Source organism: Corvus brachyrhynchos, unplaced genomic scaffold (genome assembly GCF_000691975.1).
Source record: "Corvus brachyrhynchos isolate BGI_N302 unplaced genomic scaffold, ASM69197v1 scaffold229, whole genome shotgun sequence".
Lineage (NCBI taxonomy): Eukaryota > Metazoa > Chordata > Aves > Passeriformes > Corvidae > Corvus > Corvus brachyrhynchos.
In genome coordinates, this window is record NW_008240042.1 from 4242028 (window position 1) to 4269166 (window position 27139).

Here is a 27139-nt window from a genome sequence, read left to right on the forward strand (position 1 = left end):
AAGGGGGGCGGGGGGGGCGTCCCCGCCGGCCGCGCGGGGCGTTCCCGAGGCGGGGGGAGCCCTAGGGTGCTGAAATAGAACCCAGAAATGAGCCGCAGAGGTTGTTTGGCGGCAGGGGTCTGGGGAGGGTCTTCCCGGGGCTGAGTTTATTTCGTGGGTTAAGGCAGAAAGCAGCTGTAGGGTGCTCGATGCCTTGATGCTGTGAGAAGAGGGTTTTTCACAGCTGTTGAAGCTTTGCCCACGTTTTCCTGTGTTATGTTCAGCACTCGTCAGTTTCCTCTACGTGTCAATGTTACCCTGCCAATGGAGAGTTATTCCTCCCCTCCCCCCGGGTGTGCTCTGGAGACGATGGCTTAGGTGTCTGTGGGATGTCTTTAGGAAAACGGTCCCTCCGGCTGCTTCTGCCAAGTCCTAATGCAGATCCTGAATCTGTGGCAGTGCAGTCTCCCCATGCACCATTCAAGCATCACCTTTCTTGGTCTTACTTTTCAGCAAGATGAAGCTGAAGGAAATAGACCGTACTGCCATGCAGGCATGGAGCCCTGCCCAGCAGCACCCCATTTACCTGGCCACAGGTGAGTTTTTTGGGAAGCACGTGCTAGCAGACCTCGGGCTGTGTGTGGTGGCTGCCATGAAGGGGCCATTATTGGAAGCTGTAGGAGTTACTCTGTGTCCTGAGGGCTGGAGTGGGGTATATATTGTGCTGCTTTGAGTGGGGTTCTCTCATTGTGCTGACAAAAACATGCTTCGCATTCTGCAAGTATCAGCAGGCATCCTCCTCTTTCTGCCAGGGAAAGGTGACACCAATCGTAAGCACTGGTCACTTGTGGCTCCTTTGTAACTTTGATTATGTTCTGTGCATCATCAGGGAGAGATACTTGCCCAAAGCTTTTCCTGCTCGTACTCATTAAAAAACACCCAAAGGGGGAACCATGGGGAGGAGAGTTGTGTGGAGCTACTTCTAAGTAACAGAAACAGAAGCCTGACCCCACCTCAGGATCTTTTTTGGGAGGATGATGTTTTCCTTCCCCTTCTTGTGCTGCATTTGCAGTTACTGCTGTGTGTATTGTGTCTTTCTCACTGCCAGATGTGCTTCCTCACAGGTACATCAGCTCAGCAGCTGGATGCAACCTTCAGTACAAGTGCTTCTCTAGAAATATTTGAGCTGGATTTAGCAGACCCTTCACTGGATATGAAGAGCTGCGCCACGTTCTCCTCCTCACACAGGTAGGCAGTGTTGTAAGGGAAAAGTAAGGTGTGTGGAACTGTTACATGTGGTGTGTGTGGAAATGTCACTTCATGTGGTTTGCCTGCACTTGTTGAGGAGAGAAGCAGAAGTTCAGCACTGAAAGGTGAAGGCAAGTGAGTGCAATTGATACTGTGGGGCAATGAGCTTGGACTCCAAGCAAGCAGCTCATGCTTTGACATAAACAGAAGTTTTTGAGTATGTGTGTGGACCCTTTACCTCAGGAAGCCTCTGGGATTCACAAGAGAACAGAAGAAAATGTGAAATAGTGAAAATGTGGTAGGAACTTTTCATATTGCACCATCCTGTTTGTAAATAGGTATTTCAGGGGGACTCCTGTAACATGACTAACTTGGGTCATGTTGTGTGTGTTTCCACAGCTGGGAAGCCAAATTCCTGGCTGCACAGCTCCACTTGGCTGTTAGTTCCTTACCATGTGCTTATCCAGACAAATATTGTTAGCATCAGCGCATCCGGTTTCCATCTCAGCAGCACTTGCAGCAGCTCTCTGGCAGAGCTGCAACAGCCACAGTCCCTTTTTAAATGCCCTGCTCTGGGAGCAGAGCTGATGTCAACATGTCCTACTGACCTGCTCAGAGCAGGACGCGGTGTTGGATCCTTGAGTTTCATTGTTCTGCCTTGTTTTAGCTATAACTGAGATTCTTCAAGACTTGCTATTTGCTTACTGGATTTCTAGAAGCACTCCTTACAGCCAGGATGCAGTGCTCCTTGTAAAATAACTCCCTTGACCAGCAACATGAGGATTTGACTTTGCCCCAGAAAATGCATTAAAAAGGAGGTTGAGGGTTGTTTGTTTGTTTGTTTTTAATTAAAGATTAGATAGCAGTCTATACATCAGGTTATATTTTGGTTTTCAGCTAATGAAAATGTCCTGGTCGTTAGACCCACAAAAGATTAAGTCCTTAATTGCCCTCCCAGGAAAGCTTTGAGCTGCTTTTATAGAACCTTACTTTATCTTGGAAAGAGTAAAGGGCAAGAGAAAAGTAATTGCACAGTTAAATTTTGGGTTTTGTTCCTCACCGTTTCCTGCCTTCATTTTGGGTTATCTTAAGTCCTGTTCAGTCTTGCTGGTGGTGCCTGGACAATCCTGTCAGTCACTTAATTTCTCGTAAACTTGCATCGTTAGGTGCAGAAGCATAAAAATCATGCCCAGGAATGGGTCTGTCTGATATCACAGACCAATTTCCATTCGTAGCACCATTCTGTATTCTCAACTGTATTCTCAACACTGGGAGCCTGCTGTATTCTCAACACTGGGAGCCTGAGCACTTGGCTGTCACGGTATTTCTCACCCAGCATATGCTCTTTGGGTAGCTTTCTGCAGTATTTTATCTTACCGTGCTAAAGTTGCTGTGGTTTAAAGAAATCACTTGAAGATTGCCCAGAGATAACAAAGAGATTAATTATATTACAGTGAATGCTAAGGTAGCTCCTTGCCACCTTCCAGTCAATGTGGGTTTGCTTTCTGCTTGCATAAGAGCTGATAGGTGGCTGTGTCATTTTATGTGGAAGATATTCATTCTTTGCATGGCACAGGAATCCCGTTTTGCTTATGCAGGAAGTTAATTGAGTTGAAGGGAATTTGAGTATTTACAGATGGACACAATAGTGTAAAAGTTCTTAATTTTTGGAAGTATGTTTGATTCCTCATGATTTAACCTGAAAACAGGCTGTGGTCCAAGAGATGTGTTTGTGAGGTGAGTAAACCATGTGCTGAGCCCCTGGTATGGCAGACAAAACACTTGTACATCCAAAAGCACAGATATGGAATTTTTCTAGTTTCACCTGTTTCTTCTCCTGTATGAAGCTGCTTGCAAATAACAGAGGTTTTTCTCTAGGCTGTGGCTGGATGGGCTTACAGCCCTTACTTTGATTACTCCTTACCTGATTTTGCAGCCAGGACATTAGAGATGTTATCAGTTTATGGGTTATTGGTTGTGCATGTCATGCCTCTTGTTTATGAGCAGAATTGGGGCATGTCTTTCTGATAGAAGGTGTTGTAAGTGCAGAGACTTGTCCTTAGGAAGAAATGCAGGCAGTGCTTTTCTCTGACTTTAGCTGGGGTGAGGAAAAATGGGATGTATCAGCCTATGGGAAGCTGGTGGTGGATGGTTCTAAACTGTGGGGACCTCTGTGTCTTACAGGTACCACAAGCTGATCTGGGGCCCTCACAGCATGAGCTCAGGGGACAGAGTGTCTGGAGTCTTGATTGCTGGGGGTGAAAATGGAAATGTCATTCTGTACGACCCAGCCAAAATCATAGATGGAGAGGCTGAGGTAATAATCGCCCAGAAAGACAAGCACACGGGACCAGTGAGAGCTCTCGATGTCAACATGTTCCAGGTTGGTTTTTCTGCTGTTCCTCTTAACATGCCATCAATAGAGGAGTGGCTTATCTCGATTGTGACCTCAGATGTTTCTGCTGCTTCCTGTCCCCTGAAAAGCATGAACGGTATTTAGTGTTTGAGGGTCTGTTTGTATTTAGTAGGAAAAACCTGTCCCATTACTGGCATTTCAGGATGGGGACTGAAAGTGCCTGAGGTGTTTGGTTCATTCCTTCCCCTCATCAGTTTACCTCATCAATTTAGTTGATCTTTTTAGCTCTGCTATGTGGGAAGTAGAGGGGTTCTTCAGGGTGTCTTTAGTCAGTCTCCTCTCTTAGCTTCTGTGCATTGTGCCAATCACACAGGGACTAGTTACATGCTCTCATTCATATTCCTGGTGAGATCAGTTTTCAGCTATCTCCTCTGGGGATTGGGAAGGACCTATCTTCAAGACTTCTAAGTATTGTTGTTTGGGAAGAGGAGACAACAAGGAAACAGCCATGTGGCCTCTTTAGCAGAAGGGCTCTCAAAACCAACAATCCTTCCCACATCACCAATGAACTTCTCTCTCTGTTGGTTTTTTCTTGTTGCCACCAGCTGTGTGAGAATTCAGTTGGATTTGTTCCTAAATAACACTTCTGTCCCTGCACACTTGCTTCCAGCAAGGCTGTACTGTGTTCACTGTGTCCTCTCTGAATCTGCCCATTATGAACTCAGGACCTGCCTGTCATCAGCCACAAAATGTGACCAAAGGGCACTTGGTGGCCTTGGCTCATGTTGCCCTGCCTGGACTTTTGCATCCCAGATACAGGATTGCTCTGGATGGCTGCACTCACTCTGCCCTATTTTCCCTGTATCTTACCATATATTCTGAGCTGATAAGGGAAATTCAGAGTCCTGCAGATCTGATGCCTCCCAGCAGCTAAGACTGGGAAAGCTGATGCTGAAAATACTCTTAATATCTATTAATGTTTCTTACAGACTAATCTGGTGGCCTCTGGTGCTAATGAGTCTGAAATCTATATCTGGGACTTGAACAACTTTGCCACACCAATGACACCAGGAGTGAAGACACAGGTACCAGATTTGTGTTTATAAAGTTCTCCAGAGCAGACTCATGAAAAAGATGTATGGCAGTTAAGTGAGAGCTGATTGAAATTTGCAGTTTTAAAGCTGTCTCAAGGGAAAGGAGGTGGAGAAGCCTCTTGAAGTCTAACTTGGGTAGTAGCTGCACATGAGGGTGACTGGATGCTGCTCGTTTTGCAGCCCCTGGAGAGCAGTGTCCTAGCTGTGCCTGTAAGTGCAAGTGTGCACAGGTCCATGCAATAAGTGTGTGCTCTGCTTCCCCTGCAGCAACCCTGGATGTGCTGTCTTGTTTATCCACAACTGACCTGCAGTTTTGGCTGGCTGCACAAGCCAGCAATGTCTTCATGTGGCAACTTTTTGTTAAGAAATTGTATTTGGCCATGGAAAGCTGTAGTGTCCCCTTAGTGTTTGAGAAATGTTGTGTTTTATCAAGCAACAAGCCGAGTCTCTCACGTTACGCTGCTTTTCAAGTACCATAGCTGTTAGATGTCTTTTAGTCTTCCTATGCATGTTTCACTGCATGCACAAACCTGAAGATGGTGCAGGTACACAGAGGAAAACAGGAGGAAGATAAAAAGCAGCTACTGAGAAGTCACATCGTGAGGCAGTAGGTTTTGCAGTTACCTTGGTGGGTTTCAGGGAGTGGTTTAATTGCTGTACTCAAGGCCCAGTGTTTAGCCTGTGTCTCTTAAAGATGATCTGTGGGGAAGAACAATAGTCTTTTGTGCTTTGTGCCTTGTGAAGGAAATGGAAGAATGGGAGGAAGTTGTTTCAATGCAAGTACCCTTTTGTAGCTGTTGCAAAATTCCACAGAAGTTCATGGTTACTGGAAAATGTGTTTATTACTGCATGATAATTTGGAGATAATAAAGTATGCAAATGGGATGAGAAGTAATCTTCGGTTTGAAGATTTTTAGTTTAAACTCTGTGAGTTTAGTTACTTTTAGTTCAAGTCATTATTAACACGTAGGCATTTGAGAGAATGCTCACCTTAGAGATCCCTGTAAAAGATTTTTTATGTCTAATAGTGATTTTTTTAGGCTGAGATATCTTTTTAGTCCATATGCATAATGACAACTAGAAATAATAGGACAAAAAGGGCTGGGTTAATACTGCTTTTAATTTTTAGTCTAAAAATAAGCATTGGGGAGAATAAAAAAAACCCATGGAATTCCTGCAAGCAAACTTTTTTTTTTCTGAATCAAAACCTAGTAGTCCAAGACAAAAGAGCAGTTCATATGTCTGGATATACTTTCATGGAGTAATTTTGTGTTCTTGAAGACAGTTGTGCTTAGTCTTGATTCAGTAACTAGCGTGTAGTACTGTAAAGCAGAAAATAACTTCACGGAGAAATTCTAGCAGCTTATAAATCAGTGTTTTCAGGTGTTGTACCCTACAGCATGTGTAGAAAAGAAGCCAGAACACACCCAGTACACGGGACAGTCTCCTTGCAGATTTCTCACTTAGCAAAGCCTGAAAATAACAGGGGTTGAGTCTTCAGTGTGGCGGAGTTGTGACAGGCTGGGGTGTGTGTGGCAGCCTCTGGAGGACATCAGCTGCATTGCATGGAACAGGCAAGTCCAGCACATCCTGGCATCCGCCAGCCCCAGTGGCCGAGCCACCGTGTGGGATCTCAGGAAGAACGAGCCCATCATCAAAGTCAGTGACCACAACAACAGGGTGAGTTCTCTCCTGCAGCTGCTGGGGTGCTTGCAGAGAGGTGTGGGGTGCTTCTGGATGTGTGGGGAAGGGGTCATGGCACCCCTTCTTCTGTGACAGAGACACTGGTGCCTGGCCCAGTTTGCTCTTGAGAATATGTTTATGCAAGAGGGATTGTCAGCATTATAAATTAAAATAGCCAGATGCAGACGGAAGCAAGGCAAGGCACTCAGATATCCTATCAGAGTGATGATTTAATTTTGAGAAAGCCCTTACTGATCTCTTTGGGGCTACCACAGAAAGACTTTTATTGATTTTGGCACAGAGAAGTGTGGCATTGAGCAGGTTACAGGGACGCTGCCTCCTGTAGTTACAACCACCGTGCCGCCACTTTAGGCAGTGTTAAATGTAAAAAAGAGCCTGTTCAGCTTGTTGAGAGTGACATATTTGTATAATTTTGTATTATTTTAAATAGAATATCCCTATAAAACACTTCAAAGATACAGCAAGGGTTAAAAATGAAAGTTGCTGGGTGGTTGTGAAGTAGCTCTTTCGTCACAGCACTCTTATTTTGATAAACTGTGTAACTCAGTGTTTTATGTGTTTGTTGCCTGACATAACAGCAGCACAGTAGGCCGTCTTCATCATGTGATGGTAGTCCTGTGATACAATGTTCTCATGACAATAACCTCTGCCTAATGTTGGCTTTTATTAAAATATCAATAAAAGTAGTAGAGGAAAAGGTTTATATGGTGGACTTTACTGTTTTCTCACATTAAAATGTAGGACCGTGAAAAAGTCAGCTCAATGTAATCTCTCTGAGAGGACCTTGGGAAACCTAACTGCAAGTGTCCTCATTCACAGGATTAAGGAGAAATATCCACGCTGAATGCAGTCAGAAATAATGCCCAGAAACACAGCTACAAATTCCCTCACAACAGTGTTTTACCATGCACACAGACATATTTGGTCTAGCTTCCTTTTTCTTTTAGTGCTGCTTAGTTATGTGATGCTTTGGCCCGATGTCGCCCCTTAGATGCACTGCTCAGGCTTGGCGTGGCACCCTGAAGTTGCCACCCAGATGATTTTGGCCTCAGAGGATGACAGGCTGCCTGTTATTCAGATGTGGGACCTCAGATTTGCCTCCTCGCCACTTCGTGTTCTGGAGAGCCACACGAGGTACGAGTCTTGCATAGCGTGGTGTGCTCCATGGTGTTTGCACTGCTGGTGGCTGTCCTGGTTTGTACATCTCACTTCCTGCTGTCCTCTGTGAAGGAAGGCTTGGTTAAGGGGGCAGTTTCAGCAGCAGGCAGCGCTATATGCTGTGCCATGAAAGACTTGCCTTTTTGGAACTTGGTACTTTGAAGGGAACAGGTCCCAAAATTAAATAACTAAATAAACTCACCGCGCTGCTGAAACAGTGAAGCTACTAGTTTGTTTCTGAGTTTAAGAGGAGGAAGCTAAGGTAAAAAGAGTTAATGGTAGTTGATTTTGCCTGAATAATGTACTAAAGGTGCACCCAGGCACATCCTCATGTGTGGGTTTGCACCATTTCTCTGCCCCTCAGTCCCCTAAGTGCCTTAATTTTGGGCATAGTGGATGATTTTGTTAAACTCTTGTCCCTCCTTTATTGCTGATAAAACCTTCCTTATTGCTCAAATCCAATGCTTGATTTAAGGAGGGAGAACAGTGTTGTGGCTTCTACCAAAACAGCTGCCAGTGGGTTCTGCTGACTTGAATCTCTTGTTAATAAAAAGCTGATAAATCTCTAGTCACTGACCTTACCTATGGGTTTGCACACTGGATATTAGTGACACTGCAGGCAAACAAACCATATTGTTACACTAATGCCCAGGTTCTCCCACATGAATACTGCATTTAATTTTCAGATACAATGGCTGCATCTTTATACTTTTTCATGCAGAAAATAGAAACCATCTATTTCAACAAAACAAGGGCTGATAACATTGAAAAATTCCTCCCCCTGTAAGAGGAAGGGGTGGAGAGGGCATTTAGACGTGGGATGCTGAACTTATAAATATGCTTTATTTATCACCATTTTGCATTTACATTGAGCTTCTTTTGGTTGTGGCTTTTCATGCAGGGGTATATTGGCCATTGCTTGGAGTATGGCAGATCCAGAGCTGCTACTTAGCTGTGGGAAGGATGCTAAAATTCTCTGCTCCAACCCTAACACAGGCGAGGTATTGTATACATGCCACTTACAAAAACCCCAAAAATCTCCGCTCAGAGGTAGCAAAGCACGTATGTGTTCCTGTGCTTGCATTCCTAGGAATGATGCTTCTGTGGGAAGTTTCTCCCTATCCTATTGCTATATGTGTTTTCTGAGTGTGTTCTGGTGGTGCAGGATTCCTTCCTGGTATTGTCAATATTACACATTTGTCCTTGCTGCTTTTCTCTTACCGAGTAGTGATGTCCCTGTTCATTATAAGAGATGGAAATGGCTCCACTTAAACTAAGTATATGCTTCCTACTCTTTTGTTTTGGGTCCAGTGTGGCTGGATCATTGTTGTAGTTGCCTTTTTCCTTCTGTAAGAACTTTATCCAGACAGGAGGAATTTTGTAGGTTGCCATAATAGTGGCAGATCAGTGAAAGCCACTCAGATGTGTTCCCACCCCACCCTTTTGAGCCTGGGGATACCTTTCAATGAGAATGCAGATCTGTTTTTCAGACAGTGTTTGTCCCTAGACCATGAGAAGGGCTTCAGACGTGCTGGAGGGATCCTTGCCTCCAGTGGGCAACAATTGTGGAGTGGGAAGTGTTTCTAAAATTCAGACACTGGCCCAGAAGTGCAAAAGCTGTACAGTGGTAAATGAGTTATCTGAGCTGGATCCTGTGCTGTTCCGAAGCTTTTACATGTGGTTGAATCATGCTGCATGTTTTTATTAAAAATAAAACCAGTTTCCTGGGAGACAGCATTTTGCTGACAGTTAGTGTTTTGTTCTTTGACTTTCTCCTCATTTATGGTTAAATGTCTGCTGTAAGGGGGGTTTATCTGTTCCAGGGCACAAGAGGCTGTCTGCCCAGGGTGCAGGTTTTACCTTTTTCAGTTTTCCTGTGAAAACAGACTTACTGCATGTAGTGTGTGGGGATACCTAAATCAGCTTTGAATAAGTTAGCATGAATGTCAGCAGCTCACAGCTCTCAGTGGGACAGCACAGATACACTCCACCTGCATCATTTGTCCTGTGTAGATTAAAGAGAAGATTTAATGGGAGGAGAAGGAAATGAAGCAGTGGTTTGTGACATTCAGCTGTTTGGGGATCATCAGGCTTTGCCCACTGTTAGTGTGTACGGTGATGTGGAGACTGCTGGGGAGCAGCAAGAGCAGACCAGTCTCAGGGCAGACGGGAGGATAGCTGCTATGTGGAAGGGTGCTCCAGGAAAGCTCTGATTGGTTGGGCTTGGTTTTGCTCCCCAGGTGCTGTACGAGCTGCCCACGAACACACAGTGGTGCTTTGATATCCAGTGGTGCCCGAGGAACCCTGCTGTCATGTCTGCGGCCTCCTTCGACGGGCGCATCAGTGTCTACTCCATCATGGGCGGCAGCACCGATGGCTTGAGGCAGAAGCAAGTTGACCAGGTGTTGAAAATGGTTCAGCTAAGAATAGGGACAGAAAGGGTGGGGGGACAAACCATGGGAAGTCTTCAGCGGCTGTCTGCAGCCCTGCTTGCAGGAGTACCACTTCAGCACAAATAAATGTTTAGCTCATAAGAGAAATGTCACTTCTGTTTTTTCCCCCTTGTGTTATTAAAGCTCTCCTCGTCTTTTGGGAACCTTGATCCCTTTGGCACTGGCCAGCCCCTGCCTCCCCTGCAGCTTCCCCAGCAGACTGCCCCACAGAGTGTGGTGTTGCCTCTGAAGAAACCACCCAAGTGGATTCGGCGACCCATGGGAGCATCCTTCTCGGTAAGGGGGAGACAGGGATGGGCAGGGTTGGCCAGGCAGGTAGGGAGATAGCTGGCACCTGCTAAACCCCTTAGGAAGGGTGGGGTTCAGTGTGGTGCTCCACCTTGGGAGAACTTCCTGTTTGTCACCATAGTGGGAGATGCTCGGGGCAGCAAAAGCCTGGCCAAAATGCTTGGGGAAAAGAAACATTGCCAACAGGCATTTGTTAGTCTGTGTTTTGGCATTAGGGCTTCGCTTTTATTTCTGTGCAGTGCTTGCTTTGGAGTAAACAAATATACATGGGAGGGAGTGGGAGGAGGGAATGAGACCAAACTGGGCAAGTATCTGAGACTTCACAGCTTCAGACCTCACTCATGTGAGTCAGTGTGGTGGAGAACACTCAGGTTAGCTCTGATCAAGGGAGCAGGAGTTGCTGTCGCAGCACAAGGCTGGGTTCCTCCATGGCCAGTTGATTTGCAGAGGAGCCAGGTGAGGGCATGGCAAGCGCCGCTTTTTGCAGTCATCTGCTCTTTGGCTCCACTTTTGGCTTATTTTCTAAACTCACAGGCCATTTATTTGGGATCTTCTGGAGATTTTAGCCTGTCCATTTAAAATTGATTTCTCTGCTGAAATACTTCTCAATTTTCAGCCTTGTATGTCTGCTTATTCACAATCTGATGCACAAATTAAATGCAGTTTTCTCCTGTCAGACGTGATGTTGCCTAGCCACTGACTGATGTGTCATTTTATGATGTTGTTTTTTCCCTTATTTGTCCTGGTTTTCTAGGAGCCAGGTGTCAGTCTTTTTCCTGGCTAGGCTTTTGCTTTTTTTTTAAGGCAGATTTTACTGGACCGGCCTGTGTAAATCAACTTTGAGCTACAGAATGAAATAATATCATAAGCCCCTCCTAATTATTTTCTTGTGTTGATTTTACCTCTTCAAATGTTGTCACAACTTACTGCCTATCTCTCAGTAGGATTTCAACTGCTAAACAGCCTGGCAAGAGCAGGGCAGACATCATGCTTGAGCGTTTACTTAATGATGCATAGGTTTCTTTGATAATTGCATTGCAGTATCACGAGATACTCCACTGATGCTGGGTACTCTGTAAATCCATGGCTCTAGCTCTCAGTTTCTGGTCAGTCTTTTGCCTGAGAAAAACACAGGCACAGGAATGGCTGTGCTTATAAATCTTATTAAATGTGAACCTACTTATCCCACAAGCTCCTTATATGCATAGAAATATTGGGGGGGGACGGGACAAATCAATGAGCAGATGTCAGGAGTGTTCAGTTATTGGGCAATAAGCATATATATGTTACATAAAACACATTTTCATGCTTGCTTCCCTGCTGTATACTTTTCACATACTGCGTGTGTGCTTCAATTCCAGTTTGGAGGCAAGCTGGTGACGTTTGAGAATTCCAAGTCTCCACAGCAGCCGGGCATGGAGCAGCAGCAGCAGCAGCATCCCCATGTCTACGTGAGCCAGGTTGTCACAGAGAAGGAGTTCCTGGCCCGCTCAAACCAGCTGCAGGAGGCTGTGCAGTCCGAGGGCTTTGTCAGCTACTGTCAGAAGAAAATCGACATGGCCCTGGCTGACTTTGAGAGGAACGTGTGGGCCTTTTTAAAGGTAATAGGGTAACAGCCCTTTGGGAGTTCCCCACTGACTGGGAAAGCCAGGACGTGGTTCCTTCTGCACATTTAGCAGGAGAGATGCTGGGAACCAAAAGCTGCAGGCTGTGGGAATAGTGCCCATAAGCCAGGTCACTGGAGGGGGCCCACCAGAAGAGGGAGGGTCCTCAGGGTCAGGGGTGTTTGTGAGAAGTCATGGCAAAGCAAAGGTGTGGGTGAAGGTATCCCATGGTTTTTGATATCCCCCATCAGCACATACTTGTACAGGGAGCTAGTGAGAAGGATTAAAGCTTTGGGATAGCTTTAGATGGGCTTTTCACTGCTCACTCCGAGCATTTAGAGGTTTCCAAGTGAAGCAGATAAACAGATTATTCACCTACAATAACCAGATGGAAGCCTTGCCCACCTGCTCAGTTGCCCAAGTCACTGAAGACTTTTGCAGTTCTCTTTATTACATTCAGTCTACTCAGTCAGTGAATCTCACTGAGTCATTTGTGCCAGTGAGGGAGAAAATGAAAAGTTGTAAATTGCAATATGGCCTTTAACTTTTTAAAGGTGAACTTCGAAGAAGATTCACGTGTTAAGTACCTCGAGCTCTTAGGATACAGGAAGGATGATCTGAGGAAGAAGGTAAATGTGTGATATGTGAGATAAATAACTTCTGAGTAACTTCAGCATTCTTACAGAAAACAGTTCGCTCTGTTGGGTTTTTTTCATTAGTTGTGTCTTCTTGTAATACGGATGTTCAATGGAAATGTCAGAGCAGGCAACAGACTTCAGAGATGTCTGCATCTGACTGTACATAGTTGATTTGAAATTCTCACCCCTCAAGAAGCTTTGATATTTATTGATTCAGGCTAGTCGTGTAACTTTGCCATGTGACATCCTTCTGCTCTAGCATCTGGAACGGGATATGCTTTTAGGCTTTCTGGTTGAAGAACATGTAAGCAGTTTTCAGGCTATCACTAACTAGGAAAACCTGGGGTAGTCTTTTTTGCTTGTGGGAGGCATCATTCATTTTTGAAAGAAAAAGAAAAAAAGCCAACCCCAAAGGTCAAATGTGGTTACATTTGGAAAAGCAAAATTTGGATTACCAGGAAGCAATTTGCACATCATTATAGACCTTTCTTCCCAGTTGGAAGGTTTTTACTCAGTGTTACAGGGAGTTACCTGCTATGCCTTTTGGCTCTTCGTTGCTTTCAGTTGTCTACCCAGGAACTATCTAGTATTTCATTTTAACATTTGACTCATTTTCATTATATCAAACTGTTTTTATTTTCCAAGATTGACTCCATTAAAGTGTCATTGTGCTCATGAATTAAATGTCCTTCAGGGCAAAATTAATATGATTATGGAAAAAAATCATGGTTTTGATAACAGTTTGTCCTCAGCTTCTAAATATTTGTGCAAAGGCAAGCGCAGCAAGGGTAACCCTGTTTTTGAGAAGCAGCTTTCAATTAGAAAATCCAGTTGAAATTTAGTAGTGGTTCTGCAGAGTGACCTCATGAGATTAAAGCCCACTGCTTGCTGTTGCTCTGGGTTTGATATGCCCTGTGCGTGGGGAGAAGCTGGGAAAATGGGCACAGCTGAACTGGGTGGCCTGGAATGCCAGGCCTACACCATTATTTCAGTATTTGAGAAACAGATGAGAGGAGCTACAATGCCCTGTTTTTATGAGCTGTTTTCTAAAAACATTCCCCATAGAAGTTGAGTCCATGCTTTCTACAGTGTCAAGAAGCAACACAGTACAGGTCATCTGAAAGTTTGTGATACCCAGATGAAAAGCTCACTAAATCACAACTTGATTTTCCTGTTACTGGTAGCATTAGGAAAGTAAAACAGGGATCACAGATTTCAGCTTCTTGTAATAAGCTGTTAGGAACATGGGAGGGTGGGTTATAGTCTTAAAACCTGTGATTCTCATGCAAGCCAAGTCCTGGATTTCTCATTTTTATTGTAAACCAGTGATTAAAAAAGAAAGAGAAAACTCTCTCTGGCAATTTGGGCTCAGCTCTTTACACAAACCAGCCTACAAGGGTAAAATAAAGCCTACAATACCAAAAGCAGTAGATAATTTTAGGAACAATGTGAAACCCAGGCTCCCTGACGCTGAAATAATATAGAAACTCTATCCATAAAATTGCTGGCTTTGAGAGCCCTAATTGAATCTGGAGTCACGACTTGATTCGCAAAGCAGTAGAAGCTGAGCATTTTAACTCTTTTGTACCTTGGAAAATCCTAGTCCACAGCCATGTACCTGATGTGCTTGAAAGCACAGCTTCCTGACAGGCTCCCTGTTCCACAAGGATTGTCACTGCTTTGTTTTCCCTGACCAGAGCAGACAGAGGGTTTTGTCCTTCATGTTCTGATACTGCTTTTTTTTCCTGTGGTTTCCAGCAGCTCTAGTTGAGGTTTGAGGCCCTTGAGTTAACAATTAAAGGTTTAAAGGCATAGTGCAGCTGTTGTTTCCATCAGAGCTTGGGGTGTAGGGATCTTAGCAGTAAATCCATCACCAGGCTGGAAAAGGAAATGGCTTTAGTTTTATGTTAAAATGTTTAATTTCATGTTAAGTGTTGTGTAAGCAACATAGTAGCTACATGTGCCAGTTTTGCAGTCTGAGAATTTGGTGCCTCTTTAAAAGGGTACTTACTTCAATATGTTGTTTTATAGATCACATCTGCTCTGAATAAAGAAGGTCTTGCAGATGGTGTCTTGGGAGAGGTAAGCAAACGCATGTATGTAACTCTGTGGTTAGTTCTATAATGCCATGGTAATTTGCAAAGTAAGAGTCATTTTTCTTTTCACTTGATAGCTGTCCCAAAGTAAGTCACAAATAATCCAGCATGTGGCAAGTTCCTACATTCAGTAGGATGAAGGTATTTAAAAAAACCAGCCACTTATTTTCCACTCAGATGTTCCCCTCCTTTTCCAATGAAGGGCTCTCAGTCACAGGTTTTAATCTGGGGTCTCATTGGTGTCCCTCCACCTTTCCTTGCTGCTGCATGTCTTGACCACTGTGGCACTTTGTGCTGCCTGTGAGACAGGGCAGAGCCTTGCTGCCTGGCACCTGATTTCAAGAACACTGCCTTCATCAGGCTTCAAAAACAGGACTGAGAGTGTGGTCCTATAACTTTTCCTACAGGAGTGGTAACTACAGTGCAGGCATTGCCCATTGTGATTGCAATGGCCTGAGTCTACAGCAGGACTGCATTGCTTTTGTGCCACAGACAGTTCAGAGTCTTCTGTAGATGCCTAATGGGGAAGAGGGCTTTTGTTGCATGTTTTGAGGCAGCTGAGATGAAAACAGCACAAGGTACTGTGTAATTACAAAGAGCAAGGAAACGGCCTCTACCATGCTTGTGATGCTCAAGCATATATTCCCAATGCATTTCTGTGATTTTCAGTCTGGTTCTAACTGTTGTTTGGTGGGAAGGTGACTATACTCTGCAATGCAAAGTACTTCTGCCTCTTTTGCTGGTGGATTTTTATGGCGTCTTCTCTCTGCTGAAGGCTCCTGCAGAATCTGATGCATCTGTGCCAAACGAGGGTGATGAAGGCCAGACTACAGAGGAGCAGTTCTTGGGAGAGGTATCTGTTGCCCTCTAGACTAACCCTGCTGACCTCCCCTCTGTTTACTTTGTTCCTTTTGACAGCATTTCATTTTGTTGGCTTTTCCTGCTGCTGAGGATATACAGAAATACAAAAAGTTATTTAGAATGGTAAAACTGGTCTCTTGTTAAGTTACTTGACATTTTTTTCATCTGCTTCAGGCAGTATGTTCAGCCAGGTTTATCGCAGGCAGTTTGTGCTCCACCATGCCAGCATTTGGGATCCTATACCTACTGCTCCTGTCTGACCATTTGAACAGCATTGTTTTCAGCCCTGTGTTTTACATATGGGGGCAGGTCTGTAATTAGCACTAAGGACCCAGCCCCTGCCTTATGAGGTGTCACTAGCACTGAATATACTGTACTGCTGTGGAACAGGCCAACTTCATTCTTCCCCACTCCCTCAGTCTCCTTTTTGGGTTAGAATTTGGGCTGTTAGCTGTGCTCCCTGTGCTTGGTGCCTGTCTGCAGCTGTCTGTGGGATGGGACAGTGGTTTAAGGCTCACTCCTCATGATGGAGTGGTGCACTTGACTCCACATAACAAACAGCCTGTTAAGGACACCAAAACCAGAATGCTCTCCTTGGTTAGGTGCTTGATTGCTTGTTAATTCTTTGGGCTCCGTAGAGGCAGACACGTGTATCTGACTGCGTAAGGGTTTTGCTGTATGCAGTCATGAAGATATCGGATGTCTCATAACAAATGTCTCTTCTAGGAGAGAATTCACAGCCAAACATGACCTTAGCCTACCTAAATATTTGTGAGCCTGGCCTGAAGCCACTGGTGATGCATCAGGGTGTGCCCATACGCAAAGTAAATGGATGGGCACGTTAGTCCTGTGATAGTCACAACATGATCTCAACTGATACAAACACGCATCCTGTGTTATCTGACAACAAAATAATTTTCCAGGCACTGTGTCCTTTTCATGAGCCCAACATAAAGCTTGTTTCAGACTTGCTTCCCATCCAAAGGCCTGTCTTTGGTTGACTGTGTCCTTCAATTTAGCTGAACAAGCAGGGTGTTCCTGAACTCCCTTCGTGTATGGAGCAGTGGCTTGTGACAGAGGAGGCAGTTTGTGGGTCAGGCTCTGCACTCTGCTTAGCCTGTGCTGTGAAATTTGATGGTGGAGAGAGACTTCCCTCTTGATATTATTTTTTATTATTGAAATGTTTTGTTTGAAATCCCAAAATCCAAGTACTTGCACAAAGTGGTCTCTGTCTTAATTCTGGGTGAGTTTTATAAAAAAAGCAGCCTCTGTCCACTGAGCACTCCTGTACTGAGTGCTACATTGGACTTCTGTGTTGAAAATTAAGTTTGTGTTCACGTGTAATTTGCTTATTTAAACTAGGGTGTATGTCTAGTGCAAGGGGTTTCAAGGATGAGCTGGAATTCAAAGTGGAACCTAGGTAGCATTAATGGTAGACTGTTCTTGGTAGGGGTTAAAATTGAAAGAGGAGGAAAGAAAAGGTTTCTGATTTTCTCTTTGTACCTCTAGCTTTGCTCGGAGGGGGCTGTGTGTGTATGGGCACAGGTGCAAGTCAGTACCCAGGATCCAGGTGTCTGGCTGCTGGTACTTGTGAGATAAAGGAAGTTTATTTTGTAAAGCAAAGCAAGGAATTAATTCACTGCTTCCCATGGGCAGGCATGTGTTCATCCCTAAGAAAGCTGAGCTCCATCACATGTAACAGTGACAGGAAGAGAAATGCCACCACTCCAAACATCCACCTCTTTCTTCTTCCTCCAGCTTTGTATTATGCTGAGCATGATATCGTATGGCCTGGAATATCCCTTGGGTCAGTTTGGGGTCAGCTGTCCTGGTTGTGTCTCATCCCAGCTTCCCCATGCACTCCCCACCTCCTCACTGGAGGTGCAGTATGAGAAGTAGAAAAGGCCTTGATGCTGTGCAAGTGCTGCTCAGCAAAAGCAACAACATCTCATTATCACCACTGTTTCCAGGACAAATCACACAGCCCCATACTGAAGAAAAGTGACTTCACCTCTGCCCAAACTAGCACACAGGGATAACCTTCCCTTCTGAGTTAATGATCTCTGAGTTGACTGGTAGTGTGAAGTTCTAAATTTAACTTGCAGTGCAAGAGCCGCATGGTTTTAAAATGTGTGTATTTCTCAGTGTTTACATAATCTCAAAAATCATGCTTTTCCTTTCTCTTAGATGCTGAAGGACCATAAAAAAGAAACTGAAGATTTGGGATCTGCAAAGACAACATTTAACATTTCTGTTAGTGGAGGTACAAAAAAACCTTGATATTGATTTCATTGTATGTACTGCTGTTTATAAGTACTGATGTTGATACTGGTGTTCCAGTGAGAAGGCAAATTCTGCACAGATGGTGAAGGGTTGTAATTACTTGCCTCTAACTGCATTATCACACAGTCTCAAGGCACTTGAAAATACAACTTTTTTGAGGAAGGAAGGAAGTTATACAGCACTTGTGTACCCTATTGCTGACATGGCAGCTGCTCTGAGTGATTTCTGATATAAAAGTCGACATGCTTGGTCAGGCATGAAGTGCTGTTCATACAGAAACTCCCAGGGGATCTTGAGTAACACAGAAGCCACTGACCCCTGTCGAGGTTAGACTTTTTATGGCACTGTTCAGGTAGTTGTTTCAGAGGCCATTTAGACCTCTAGGAACTTGATCTGCAACAAGGTAAGTAATGCTTGACAGTGCCCCTGTGTGTTTGAGGCTGGAGGTGAAGGTGAGCACCTCTGTAAGTACCTGGCCAGGAGCAGGCTGGTTTGCAGACAGCTGTGCCAGCATTGTACAGTCAGACAGTGTCACCTGCTGCTGCATCTTTCAGTGGCTTTTGTGGCAGCATTTGGAAGTGCACCCCTGTCTCCTTGCAGATGTGGATGGGCTGATCACACAGGCTCTGCTGACGGGGAACTTTGAAAGCGCAGTGGATCTGTGCCTGCACGACAACCGCATGGCCGATGCCATCATCCTGGCCATCGCCGGCGGGCAGGAGCTGCTCTCCCGGACACAGGAGAAGTACTTTGCCAAGATGCAGAGCAAAATTACCAGGGTATGTGTTTCCAAGTCAGAGCTAACATGCTCATATGCCTTTGGCAACTCCCTTTTTCACCTTAAAAGTTTTCTTGCCATGTTATAGGTTTATTTCTGGCAGATGTTAGTAAGTGTTCAAGTCTGTAAGGTCTCGGAGCAGAAGGATTTCTGTTAGTCTTTTTTAATGCATTGATAAAGGGAGAAGAGGCACACCACCTGAATATCAGTGAACAAGAGTATTCTTTATCTCATCTCCAGTGTCTCTGAGTTGCATGTACACTAACAGATTCTCAACAATAAAGACAAATACCTTAAGCAGGGCACATTTCAGTCTGCCCTTCTGTCACATTTTTCACAGGTGACCTGTGCTCAGGGCCAGCAGCAGCATGTTGATTTCTACCCGTGATTGGTCTACACAGATTTTGCTGATGCTTTGTTTTACTGCATGCACAGAAGAGAGAGCAAAATATGCCCAGGGTAGATTAATCACCCCTTGTCTAGGAGACAGTGTCTTACGGCCAGCTGGTTATTGTTATTTTCAGCTTTTTGCACTGCTAGGGGTTGCTGATGCTGCTTGTGCAAATCTTTGTTTTTTGCTACCAGTATGAGAAAGTAGTGACAGGAGGTTGAAACAGGAGAAGTGGCTTTAAAAGAACAATTGGTTTAGCAAGGGTGGCAGCTTTTAAAGGAATTTCTCCACTGTAGTTCATCCTTTGGGAAAAGGTGTTTTTATGAAGAGCTGGCAGACCTTGTAGTTAGGATCTTGCATTTGTTGTTCAGGTGTTTTCTCTTTTCTGGTCCCAAACTGCCCACATACTGCTTGTTCAGCTGTTTCTGAGCTTGAAGTCTTGGCATGAGAAGGGCTTTGTTCACTAAAGAGCAGCACAGCTGCCAAGTCTGTCTTTTGTCCAAAGCAAAATAACTGGAGGCAGAGTTTGAGAAGAAAGAAACTGGAATTTTATTCTGAGAAAAAAAAACAAAGAAGCAGCACAGCTGCCAAGTCTGTCTTTTGTCCAAAGCAAAATAACTGGAGGCAGAGTTTGAGAAGAAAGAAACTGGAATTTCATTCTGAGGGCTGTGCAGAGGCAGCCTGGGTGGGTGGGTGGGTGGAGGACAGGGATACTACAGCCCAGCTCAGGCTGATATTGCTGCCAACTTGCTGCTTCCTTTATGCAGCCTTTTCAACTGCCCCTTGCTGGTCAGCTTGAGACCAAGAGCTTAAAGCTGAATGAAACAGTTTAACAAACAAAATCCATACCTCTCCCTGTTCATTGTGTAGAAGACTTGTAGCTAAGTACTTGGTGTGTTATCTTTGTCTGCAAAAATAGTGTTGAAAACCGTTTGCAACAGCTTGTGGAGATTCGTGTATTCTTTTCTTGTACATTTTGTAGCAAAAATAATTGGCCTTTGCATATTCTCTGAGCTTGTTCTGTGATTTTTTTTTTTTCACTGAACTCCTTTTTAAGTAAAATGTGCTGTTGTGCAGCCATTGAACTGCAGTGCAGTACCTGTCCTGACCCTGGATACAGTGGGGATGAGTACACTGGAACAGATCCAAATTATCTTGTGTATTATACAGAGGAAATCCTACCAAGGTTCTAACTGTGGTCTCTGTCCTGTTCCAGCTCATCACTGCAGTTGTAACGAAGAACTGGAAAGAGATTGTGCAGTCTTGTGACCTGCAGAATTGGAGAGAGGCTTTGGCTGCTGTGCTCACTTATGCCAGGCCAGACGAGTTTACAGCCCTTTGCGGTAAGGATACTTCACAGACTGGTTAATTCTGGAGCAGTACCATGGCTTTGCTCGGCCAGTTGCTTCTCCAGCTTCAGCAGTGGTGGGGAGAGATCACCAGAGTGATTCACCAGCATCTTCATTCATATTTTATCTAGATCTCCTGGGTAGCAGGCTGGAAAATGAGGGGGACAGCGTTCTGCAGACACAAGCTTGCCTGTGTTACATTTGTGCCGGCAACGTGGATAAGCTCGTTGCTTGTTGGACCAAAGTTCAGGATGGAAATAGCCCCTTGTCCCTTCAGGTTGGTAATTCTTTTAAAAAAGATGTTGGAAATAAGAGACTGTAATCATTTGGCTCTTAAATCAACTTACCTAGTGTAGAGCTTTGCTGACTGACGTACATCAGGATGCAAGCCTTTCCTTTCTGGAAAAATAACACATAAATGTGGTACTGGAAAATGTGTTGGGAAGTACAGCGGCCCTTGTGCTTGCCTTGTTCTTTGGGTGGTGCTGCTAATACACTTGTGTAAAAACAATTGTAGTACTTAATGTTTTGGTAAAGAAGGGTCTTTCAGTGCTTGCATCTTTTGCAGTTAGGAAATACTTGAGCTTTTATACTTTTGGAAATTCAGGAGAAGAAATCAAAAGAATTAGATTTAAATCTGGAGAGACAATTGTAGGAAGGCTGTCATGAGAGTTTTCTCTAGGGGTTTGCATATACAAGGCTTGGTTTCCAGCAGTGAAAAACATTGCTCCTAGCAGATATCTTGAGGGAATAGGATTGATGAGTGGAATGAAGCAGTTATGGAATAATTCATTTTATAGTACAATGTTAGTTTCTTCCATCTGTGCAAGGCCTTTGAAGGACCAGTTTTGGAAAGTATTTATTTGATGATACTGTGAGACTCTTGTGTAGTTAATTGAAGGAACTGATGTGTATCTGAATTTTGCTTCATGTCATTAACTCTCTCCAGTTTTGAATTATCAAAATTATTTAATTTTGAGGGCTTTATTTACAGATTTACCTTCAGTTTGAATTTGCATTTTGATTGCATGGCTTTGGCCTCTCAGACAGTAAAATTGAAAAATATTGGTAAAGTCCTAATTAGGTGGCTTGTTTACTATGATAGTGGCAATAGAAGCTGTTGGTGTTTTTTTTTTTTTTTACTTGCCTTTTTTGAAGTGCTGATTTGTTGGGAAAAACAAACGGTTAGCAAACAATCTATTAGTAATGTATGGTTGAAATCTTTTGTGTGGTACACTCTCATTAAATCTCTTGTAAGATTTTAAAAAGGGGTTTAATTTTGGCAAATGAATATTTGTAGTATAAATACAGTAAGAAAAACATGAGAGAATGGAACAGAAAATGTTCCTGTAATTTAGGACTTGAAGGAAACCCAACCCAAGACCAGCTCTGGTGTTTGGGGATGTGCAAGGAAGGCAAGATATAGAGTATTTCTGGTGAATATCAGGAAAACCATTTAGCTGTAACAACTAGAAAACTATGGACAACTCTCCCAAGGGAGTTTTTAGCTCCTTTTAAGATGGATAAGAACTGACTTACTGAAACACTCTAAATGAACATGCAGCAGCCCGGCACTAGTAGTGATGACAGCTGTGATGTTTGTTTGCTCTCAGGCTGTCACCAGATAGTTTTATGAAAGCATCCACTTGGTGGACATGCTCAGTGCTGATAGGGCCCTGAAATCCTGTTTAATAAAAGCACTTCTCTTGAACTCTGCTGGCTTTGCTGTTAGAAGCTGCTTGGTGGGTGGTTGCTGTTCCGTCCTCTGGGAACAGCCGTGCCTTTGGTGCAGCTGTGGCTGTTTGGGAAACCTGCGCTTGGCTTGTGCTCCCCTTTGGGTGAGAGGGGTGCTGCAGGGCTGCCCTGAGGAGCAGCTCTCCACAGCAGTCCTTAGCCAAGACTTCCTTCACTTCATTGTTCTCACTTGTGGGTGGGTTTTTCCCCTCCTGCTCTTTCAGGATTTAATAGAGAAGGTCGTGATCCTGCGCAAAGCTGTGCAGCTCACGCAGGCTGTGGACCCGAATGCCGTGGGGGCCCTTTTGGCTGAGAAGATGAGCCAGTATGCCAACCTCCTGGCTGCTCAGGGAAGCCTGGCTGCAGCATTGACCTTCCTCCCTGCCAACACCAACCAGGTATGGGGCCTTCAGGCTCTTTGCTTCCCCTCTCTCTCTGTGGACCGGTGTGCTTTGGAGCAAAGGTCTCTTCACAGTGGAGTTCGGCATCAGGGCTGCCACTTGACATGCACCTTGGGATGTGACAGCCAGGCTGTTACCCTCACCCTGCACTGGCCTCACTGAGCTGGCAGACGTGCACAGACTTCTGCTCCCTCTTGGTTTCACACCCTTGTGCCTGCAGCCAATGACTGCCAAAGGGTGTCCCTCCTGGAAGCCAGACACAGCGAATGACATTTGGTTGTTCTCTTCTGACTTCATCTTCCATCAGCTGATATTTGTAGACAGGCTGGTTTGGGAATGAGGCAGGCACTTGTAAGGCAGTTCCAATGGCCTCATGTCTCATGCAGAAAAGACTTATTCCATTGAAATAAAGCGGAGCAGGCTTCTGAGAGAGAGTGACCACTCTGCCTCTCGCTGTGATACACCGCGTGCCAGGCAGTGCGTTTCCCCTCCCTTCACTGCCCTTTTCTGATTGCAGCCAAACATCGTGCAGCTACGGGACAGGCTTTGCAGAGCCCAAGGGGAGCTCCCAGCGGGACAGGATGGCCTCAAGGGACCATATGAGAGAGAGCCCATGCCCAAAGGACGAGCTGGCCCGGTGGCTGGACGGATGCAGGCACCCCAGGCTGCAGCCCAGCAGTACTACCAGCAGGTAAATGGCCTTTGGCAATAAGGGAGGGACACGTTGCTTGAGTTCTGGAGAGTCATGGATGTAATAATTTTTTTGCTTTCTCTTGATCTGAGGCTGTGTGACAAACCTCTACTGAGAGCCTTGTGGTGAAGGTCCTTGGTGCTTCCTGTCAGTCAGTACAGATGCCTCCTTTACTTCTCATCCGGAAACATTCTTTAAGCACCTTATCAAGTAGCCTGCTTCTGAAGATTTGGTCTTTCCCCACTGTTTGAAAATGTGCTTCAGTGCCAAGACCAGCTGTGTGGGAGAGCACTGCAGGAGTTCTCTGTGCTCCCTCTCACAGTCCCTGATGTTGTCCCATCCCTGCAGGCCTTGGGGCTCACCAGCCTCCCTGGGGCGGATTATTCCCACCCCCAGCTCTGATTTTGGCTGCAGAAGTTGCTGAGCAGTGGCAATAGCAAACTGAGGGCATATTTCAGCAGCTGTGGGTACAGCCTGCTGTGAAAAGACTTTCCCAGCCAGCTGTAAGGGGCATGGGCTGGTGGGGAGGCTGAGAGTGAGCTGGGCTTACAAGATGGACCTGGTGAGTGTAAGACTAATAAGGGAGCTGTGCAGGGAGGAGGAGGAGAAATGGGGGAGGAAAATTCCTTGGTTTTGCCTCTAACGTGAGGATGACACTACAAGAAAACACACAGGCCATCAGGGCAGTGTGGTGTGTTGGGCAGCCCTGGCTGTGTGTGTGCTTAGAGAGCAATGCCAGGTCTCTCATCCCCCAGCACAGCACTGCAGCTCATCTGGCCCTGCTCTAAAGGTGCTCTGGGCTGGTCTTTTCTGAGAGCAGAGGTGTGTTAGGGCTGTGAGTGTTCTCCTTACACAGAGATTGGCACAAGCGAAGGTATCTCTTGTCTGTGCTGCTCCTCAGGCAGTGCCTGCCAGAAAAACCAGGGCAGGAAAGAAAGAAGGGATGAAAGATTGGGGGGAAGTTGGGCATTCTCAATGTCAGCAGCAGTGTGTGCCTCTGCCTTCTCTCCAGAGTGTTAGCAAGGTAGATTTCAGAAGGGACAAAGCATTCATCCAGGATTTACCTTGCTAACCCCAGTGCATATGATTTTAAATGCATCATCATTAATAATCAAGTCTGCTGTGCTGTCTGTGTCTTTGGCCTTCTTCCTTGTAAGCAATGAGTTGCCTTGAGAAGCGAAGCTGTGTGTTTCCTGTTTGGCTCTGGAGAATAGCAGCTCTCCTCTAGATGTTGAGATATGAGCAATGCTTTTTTAAACCTGAGCTCCCTCTTTCTCCCACTGTTTCCAGAATGCCTCAAGCAATTATTTCAGCAAGCCCTGCTCATTAATTAAAGGCTGGGTGTATCACAACCCCTCAAGTTCACTGGCAGTTACAACCCTCTATGTTCCTGGCTTTTCAGGGAGTTCATCCTCAGCAGGCAGGGCTTGAAGGGGACAGGTGTCAGTCAGAAAGGTTCTGAGCTGATGAACCAAAATGGAGAGAAATGACATATTTGAGTCTCAGGACACTTGCTTTGTTTGACTTCCTTTTAAGAAAGCGTGACTTGTTCAAGCTTGAGGCAGCCTTTGTTTAACTGCTGTCCCAAATAGGAACATGCACTTAACATTTGGATTCCTTTTAGCATAGTTTTGTGAACCCTCTTTTTCATCTGAATAAACCAGGCATGAAAGGGGGTGAAAAAGTCTTTTAGATACTCCAGTGATGAGTTATGCAGGCATTAGCACTGGCTGTTGTGCAGCTGACTGCACCATTAGCCTAGCACTGTGTGCGGCTACAGACACAGAGACTGAAGCCAGTTGAGCCAGCCAGGACTGCAGGGTCACAGCTTTCCCTCTGCCTACACTCCTGAACCCCAGCCATGTTGTCCTGCTGTTGGGCAGCACACCCACTCCTTGCTCAGGAATGTGACAGGCACAGGAAGTTCTTGATTTCTGTCCCATCAGAAAGGTAGAAGTGGTTGTATGGAATTGAAGCCGTTTGGAGTCGCAAAGAAGGAAAATAGAGGAAAGGAGCTACGGGAGACTGGCTGGGGAGCAATTATCATTATGATGTGTGTTTGTGCATGTGCAAGAGCTGAGTATCAGATTTTAACCTTTTTTAATTCATCTGAAGCTCAGTTTAAACAGACTCCTTTTGTGCGAGGCATATGTTTGAATTTAACACGGAACCTGGGGCTTGCAGCTGTGGTTAGTGATGCTCGATGTCATGGACTCATAGTAAGGAGTGGGGCCGTATGCAGTAGGAAAATGTGCTGAAAGCTGGAGACCTGGCTGACTGGCACAGGTAACACTGCACTTGCTCCACAGCCTGTTGCAGCTGCAATTCCACTGTGCTTTGTCCTCACTCTGCAATTTACTTTGGCTCCAGTGCACAGTGATTTTTGTCTGTCTTGAATGCAATTTCCTTCTTCCTCTGAGATTTCATGGCTGTTACAAGTGCCAGCATGCAAACCTTCTTGCGTTCACTTCTTTGCATCTTGTTTTGTGAAACCCTTTAGACTTTTTTATTGTTTTGTTTTCCATGATTGGTATTTCTTTGTTCGATTCAGGTTAGAATTGCCCCTACTGTCACTACCTGGAGTAACAAAACTCCTACTGCCCTTCCCAGCCATCCTCCTGCAGGCTGTCCCTCTGACATACAGGTATAACCTTCATTATTCCTCTCTGAGCCTCTGCTCCACCCTAGTATGTCCCCTTGTATAGTCTGGGTACTTGGCACAGCCTGGTACAGATAGATAGATGGAAGGAGCAGCTCTCATGTGTGCTCTGGTTTTATTCCTCTGCATCGTGTTACTTTTTTTTTTCACTAATGCCCAGATGAGCGGCACTGGAAAGCCTTGAGTGGGAGCTCGGTGTGACCTGAGTCTCCCCAGCCCTTGCCCCACACTGGAATATTTGAAGTATGATTTTTCCTTTCCCCTTTTTCATGGAGATTAGAAGCTTCAGAGTTAACATTGAAGTTTAGTTGAAAGATGGCAGGGCGCTCTCGGGCTGCCTGAACACCAGGCAGCACGGGAAGGGAGCTCTCCCTTGTGCAGGAAGGTGTGTGCTGCTCTGCTTGCTGCTGAAGTCACTGCACATCCAGCTGTGCTTTCAGTGCTGTGCTGGGCACCCTAAGGCACTGGGGTGCTTGGAGGCATTTGTCCCTGTGCCGGTGATTCCCTTCTTCCAGGGAATGTGGTTTTGGGCCTTGAAATGTGAACTGATCATTTTGCAGCAGTTCTGCTTCAGCACTGCATTACCATTACTGATTAAACCCTGTCCCTCCCAACCATTTTTCCTGTAATCTTTTTTCTTTTTGCAGGGGGACAACCCACCTCCTCCAGGGTTTATTATGCCAGGTGCTGTTGGCCCCAGCATGCCACCACAGCAAGCCACATCTTCCAACTACAGCATGTACTCGCAAGGAGGAACGCGGCCAGCGTACCCACAGAGTGAGTAACAGCAGCTTCCCCCTCTCTCTCCCACCCAGGTGGGCCAGCATTAACTCAGGAATAACCAGTCCTCTCCTTGTGGTTGGGAGTGTTCAGACCAAGCCAGTCCCACAGTTCCTGCGGGGTGGGGAGAAAGGTGAGGTGACATTTGAGTATTGTCATTTCTTGATGGGGTCCAGACACCCTCTGTCAAACACTCCTCCTCTGCTGAGGTGTCTACCCACAGCTCTCAAACTCACTCGACAGCTGGCCCTGCCCAAGGTTGCGCTAGGGTCAGAAACTCCAAAGTCTGAGTCCTGGGAAAGCAGCACAGGCCTGGTAAGGAGCGACACAACTCATCTATGTGCAGCTGGGCCATCCATTTCTCATTGGGGCTCCATGGAGATAGGAAAGGGGATGAGGAAATGAGGGCAGTAGTAGAGGTGAGTGAAGAAGGGGGCAGAGCCCTGATACACTCAAAGGAGGGACTGAAAGTACTGGCATGATGTAGGAAAAATGGCCATAGATGGGCAGAGGCAGTGAAATTAGGCTGCAGGGCCCACAGTGAAAGCCTGTGAGCTTACATTCCCTTCCAGAGCCTGTTCATTTCCTTGGCCT

The 27139-nt window shown here is 45.4% G+C and overlaps 2 protein-coding genes across 10 annotated transcripts in view; one reads left to right on the top strand and one right to left on the bottom strand.

Moving 5' to 3' along the window:
- Nucleotides 1–459, bottom strand: part of THAP9 (THAP domain containing 9) — a 7356-nt gene extending 6897 nt beyond the window's left edge. Inside the window, exon 1 of the mRNA XM_017744114.1 lies at nucleotides 442–459. Within this exon, the coding sequence (XP_017599603.1) occupies nucleotides 442–459 (18 nt within the window). The remainder of the gene's footprint in view (nucleotides 1–441) is intronic.
- Nucleotides 460–470: 11 nt separating this feature from the next.
- SEC31A (SEC31 homolog A, COPII coat complex component) overlaps nucleotides 471–27139 on the top strand; it is a 38709-nt gene continuing 12040 nt past the window's right edge. For 4 of the 9 annotated variants that reach the window (XM_017744195.1, XM_017744196.1, XM_017744200.1 and 1 more), the window contains exons 1-21: nucleotides 471–575; nucleotides 1104–1227; nucleotides 3412–3610; nucleotides 4573–4668; nucleotides 6217–6357; nucleotides 7373–7515; nucleotides 8441–8540; nucleotides 9780–9941; nucleotides 10116–10268; nucleotides 11642–11881; nucleotides 12439–12513; nucleotides 14554–14604; nucleotides 15394–15471; nucleotides 17667–17742; nucleotides 18363–18541; nucleotides 20148–20274; nucleotides 20412–20557; nucleotides 22239–22412; nucleotides 22933–23106; nucleotides 25658–25750; nucleotides 26413–26542. In XM_017744195.1, the coding sequence (XP_017599684.1) occupies nucleotides 497–575; nucleotides 1104–1227; nucleotides 3412–3610; nucleotides 4573–4668; nucleotides 6217–6357; nucleotides 7373–7515; nucleotides 8441–8540; nucleotides 9780–9941; nucleotides 10116–10268; nucleotides 11642–11881; nucleotides 12439–12513; nucleotides 14554–14604; nucleotides 15394–15471; nucleotides 17667–17742; nucleotides 18363–18541; nucleotides 20148–20274; nucleotides 20412–20557; nucleotides 22239–22412; nucleotides 22933–23106; nucleotides 25658–25750; nucleotides 26413–26542 (2740 nt within the window). In that variant the 5' untranslated portion in view covers nucleotides 471–496. The remainder of the gene's footprint in view (nucleotides 576–1103; nucleotides 1228–3411; nucleotides 3611–4572; nucleotides 4669–6216; nucleotides 6358–7372; nucleotides 7516–8440; nucleotides 8541–9779; nucleotides 9942–10115; nucleotides 10269–11641; nucleotides 11882–12438; nucleotides 12514–14553; nucleotides 14605–15393; nucleotides 15472–17666; nucleotides 17743–18362; nucleotides 18542–20147; nucleotides 20275–20411; nucleotides 20558–22238; nucleotides 22413–22932; nucleotides 23107–25657; nucleotides 25751–26412; nucleotides 26543–27139) is intronic. The other 5 variants (XM_017744199.1, XM_017744201.1, XM_008641292.2 and 2 more) reach the window with 2 other exon arrangements.